The 1312-nt window shown below is 49.4% G+C and overlaps 1 protein-coding gene across 1 annotated transcript; it reads left to right on the top strand.

Annotated features, from left to right (window-relative positions):
* Window positions 1-440: 440 nt before the first annotated feature.
* On the top strand, window positions 441-980 carry LOC137829100 (uncharacterized). The gene has a single exon (XM_068635894.1). The coding sequence runs from the start codon at window positions 441-443 to the stop codon at window positions 978-980; it is 540 nt and encodes a 179-aa protein (XP_068491995.1).
* The last annotated feature ends 332 nt before the right edge of the window (window positions 981-1312 follow it).

The raw sequence follows: 1312 nt of genomic DNA on the forward strand, positions 1-1312 counted from the left end.
ACCATGGAGGGCTCTGCCTTCAAGAGGCGGAAAACCACAATGGTAGCCACCTCTCACTCTTTTTCTGCTAGGCGCCCTGCCTCACTCAGGGACAACCCTCCTAGCGTCTCCTCTCCTCCAAACCTTCTTGCACTCGAGGATGGGGCCGAGAGTGTACATGAGCTAGCTTCTGCCCCTGCCCCTGAGCTTCCCTTGGTTCTTCAGCAAATCCTGAAAGGTTACCAAAAAGGGGCCATTAGGAGCTATACTGACGAGGCATTGCAGGAGAGCATGGGTCTCAACCTTGGGGAATTTTTGCTCGTGTCAACTCCTCTTCCCACAAGGTTGAGACGAAGACCAAGGAGCAACAAGCCCTGGCAGATGAACTGGAGCGGGTGAAAGAGCAACTGGCTAAACAAACTTAACGTTTCTTCATTCAGGAAACCGCTCTGACCCAGGAGATGGGCGTTCTTCGAAAGGCTGAGCTGGAGGCCAACAAGAGGCTTCACGACGAAGGCCAAAAGTACACCACCTTGCTTAGCAAAGTGGTGCCACTACGTGCTGAGGTGATGGGACTCAAAGAAGAAGCTGGGGCCAACAAAGCCAAAATGGCCAACCTCGAGGAGCGCTCTGTTGCCCGGGAGGTGCATCTGGGTAGGGTGAAAGCTGAGCTCATTGAGAAAACTGAGGCCCTTGAGAAAATCAAGGAGGAACTTACTAAGCAAGCTAAAAGCCTTGAGAAGACCAAGGAGGAGCTTACAGAGAAGACTGAGGCCCTCGTGAAAGCGAAAGAGGAGATGACTGCACAAGCTGAGGACTTTGAGAAGGCCAAGGCAGAACTCCTCGATGATGCTGTTGATGCCTACGCTGCCGGGTTTGAAGATGCCCTGGCTCAGGTTGTTTGCCAACATCCTGAGATGGACATTTCGCCTTTTGCTACGGCGAATCACATCGTCGATGGACAAATTGTGCCAAGGCATCCTCAGAAGGACACTGCTTAGACCTTAGGCTTCACAATTGTACTCTTAAGAACATTTATAATCCTGAATGTAACTTGCACCTTAATTTAGATGCTTTGCTTATCTCTGCTTGTGCCTTTACTTGCCGCTTTTACTAACAATGCTCAAATGCTAACTTCATACGATGTTCTTGAGATTCTTTAAGACTTTGAACTTTAGGTAACACGCCTTCTCGCTCTCTTCCTTTAACTTAACTACTTGTGAAGGCAGCGAGCATGCGTGAACCTTCGACTGCCCTTGTCTTCACTTCTTGCTTTGGACAAGGAACTTCTTTGCTTGACACTTACTTGCACTTTGCTGTCTTGAGGTGTCTA

Source organism: Phaseolus vulgaris, chromosome 7 (assembly GCF_000499845.2).
Source record: "Phaseolus vulgaris cultivar G19833 chromosome 7, P. vulgaris v2.0, whole genome shotgun sequence".
Lineage (NCBI taxonomy): Eukaryota > Viridiplantae > Streptophyta > Magnoliopsida > Fabales > Fabaceae > Phaseolus > Phaseolus vulgaris.

Coding starts and splice junctions, on each gene's coding strand:
- LOC137829100 (XM_068635894.1), top strand. CDS start 441: ATGGGCGTTCTTCGAAAGGCTGAGCTGGAGGCCAACAAGAGGCTTCAC.